Below are 1,309 nucleotides of genomic sequence, written 5' to 3' on the forward strand. Positions count from 1 at the left end.
TGTGTGTGCCTGTGTGTGCATATTTTTTGTGGGGGAGATTGGCTGTCCCTGTCTTATTGAGGCTGGTTGTACAATAGTTACTAATAGGTCTAGTTTCATTACTGATTGAAATAGAAACTTTGACATGTTTTGTTTCCAACCTCATTCCCCTGATTGATTCAGCTTGCTGTAGTTTAGAACTTCAGAGTTCAAGCCATCTATCAATCTTAGCTTCCTTAAGTAGTCATGGGCAACTGTATATAGTCAAGCTTTTACTGATATTTTAAAGAATAATAGTTTCTTTATTTCCACATATTAAATGTGTCTAAATTAATTTTTCCCTTCCTAGGAAATTTTATTTAGTTGTTTGCTTAGTATTACTGACCAGGTCCTTCTTCCATCTCTTACTTTGATGGACTGCAATGCTTGTATGTCTGAAGAACTTTGGGGAATGTTCAAAACATTTCCGTATCAGTATAGGTAAATATCAAAATATGTATTTTTTCTGCTTTTAAATTTATTTTTACATTTCAGGTTTTGTATGCAATATTATGTTCATTATGATTCTTTATCTTTTTAAGGTATCGTTTATATGGCCAGTGGAAGAATGAAACTTATAATAATCATCCACATTTAATAAAAGCTAAAGCCCAAACAATTGATAGAGCCAAATATATTTTGAAGTAAGTGGTTGCCTATTTTGTTATATAATTTGAAGTAAAGTAAGAATTAGTGTGAAAATTTAGGTTTTCTTCCAGTTCGCTTCGTGTCATCTTTAAAGATGAGAAGTTCTTTGAATTGTGCTAAAAGATGATACAGATGTAAAGTATTTAATTAAGTAACATCCTGTCAAAATAATCTGAAAAATTCTTTTTGTGACTTATACGTATTTGTATGGGGCCGTATGTGTATGCATGGAGAGAAGTAGTATATATGTTTATAAATTATTAAAATAACATAAGGGCAGTCAATTTGTAAAAAAAAAAAAAAAGAAAGTCCTATTTGTGAAACTCACTTATTTGTGAGTATGGGGAAAGTTAGCATATATGTTTACAGAGAATTTTAAAAATTGTTTAAGGACAATAGTAGTGGACACCATTTATGAAACTGAAAGCTATATACCTCAAATATCCAAACTTTTTCCATAAAGAGAGATGAGAAAATGCATATCTTGTTTGAAAAGGCGTAGCACTGTGGGTATAGAATATGCATTTTAAGAATTGGTTGAAGTGCTTCTGTGGGTAGGAAAATGATGTGGAAATGGTAGCTACCAGGAAATTTAAAAAAGAAAAAGTACACAAAAATCGAATCTTAGAGAATTATAAAAAAA

General features: G+C 30.7%; 1 protein-coding gene across 1 annotated transcript in view; it reads left to right on the forward strand.

Annotated features, from left to right (window-relative positions):
• The window catches only part of LOC114024771 (THO complex subunit 2-like), a gene marked incomplete at its 5' end in the record, with an annotated part of 41,642 nt that overhangs the window by 15,291 nt on the left and 25,042 nt on the right, over positions 1-1,309 (forward strand). The window contains 2 exons of the mRNA XM_027837911.1: positions 329-459; positions 561-662. Coding sequence (XP_027693712.1) covers positions 329-459; positions 561-662 — 233 coding nt within the window. The remainder of the gene's footprint in view (positions 1-328; positions 460-560; positions 663-1,309) is intronic.

Source organism: Vombatus ursinus, unplaced genomic scaffold (genome assembly GCF_900497805.2).
Source record: "Vombatus ursinus unplaced genomic scaffold, bare-nosed wombat genome assembly UNPS02014824.1, whole genome shotgun sequence".
NCBI classification, from domain to species: domain Eukaryota; kingdom Metazoa; phylum Chordata; class Mammalia; order Diprotodontia; family Vombatidae; genus Vombatus; species Vombatus ursinus.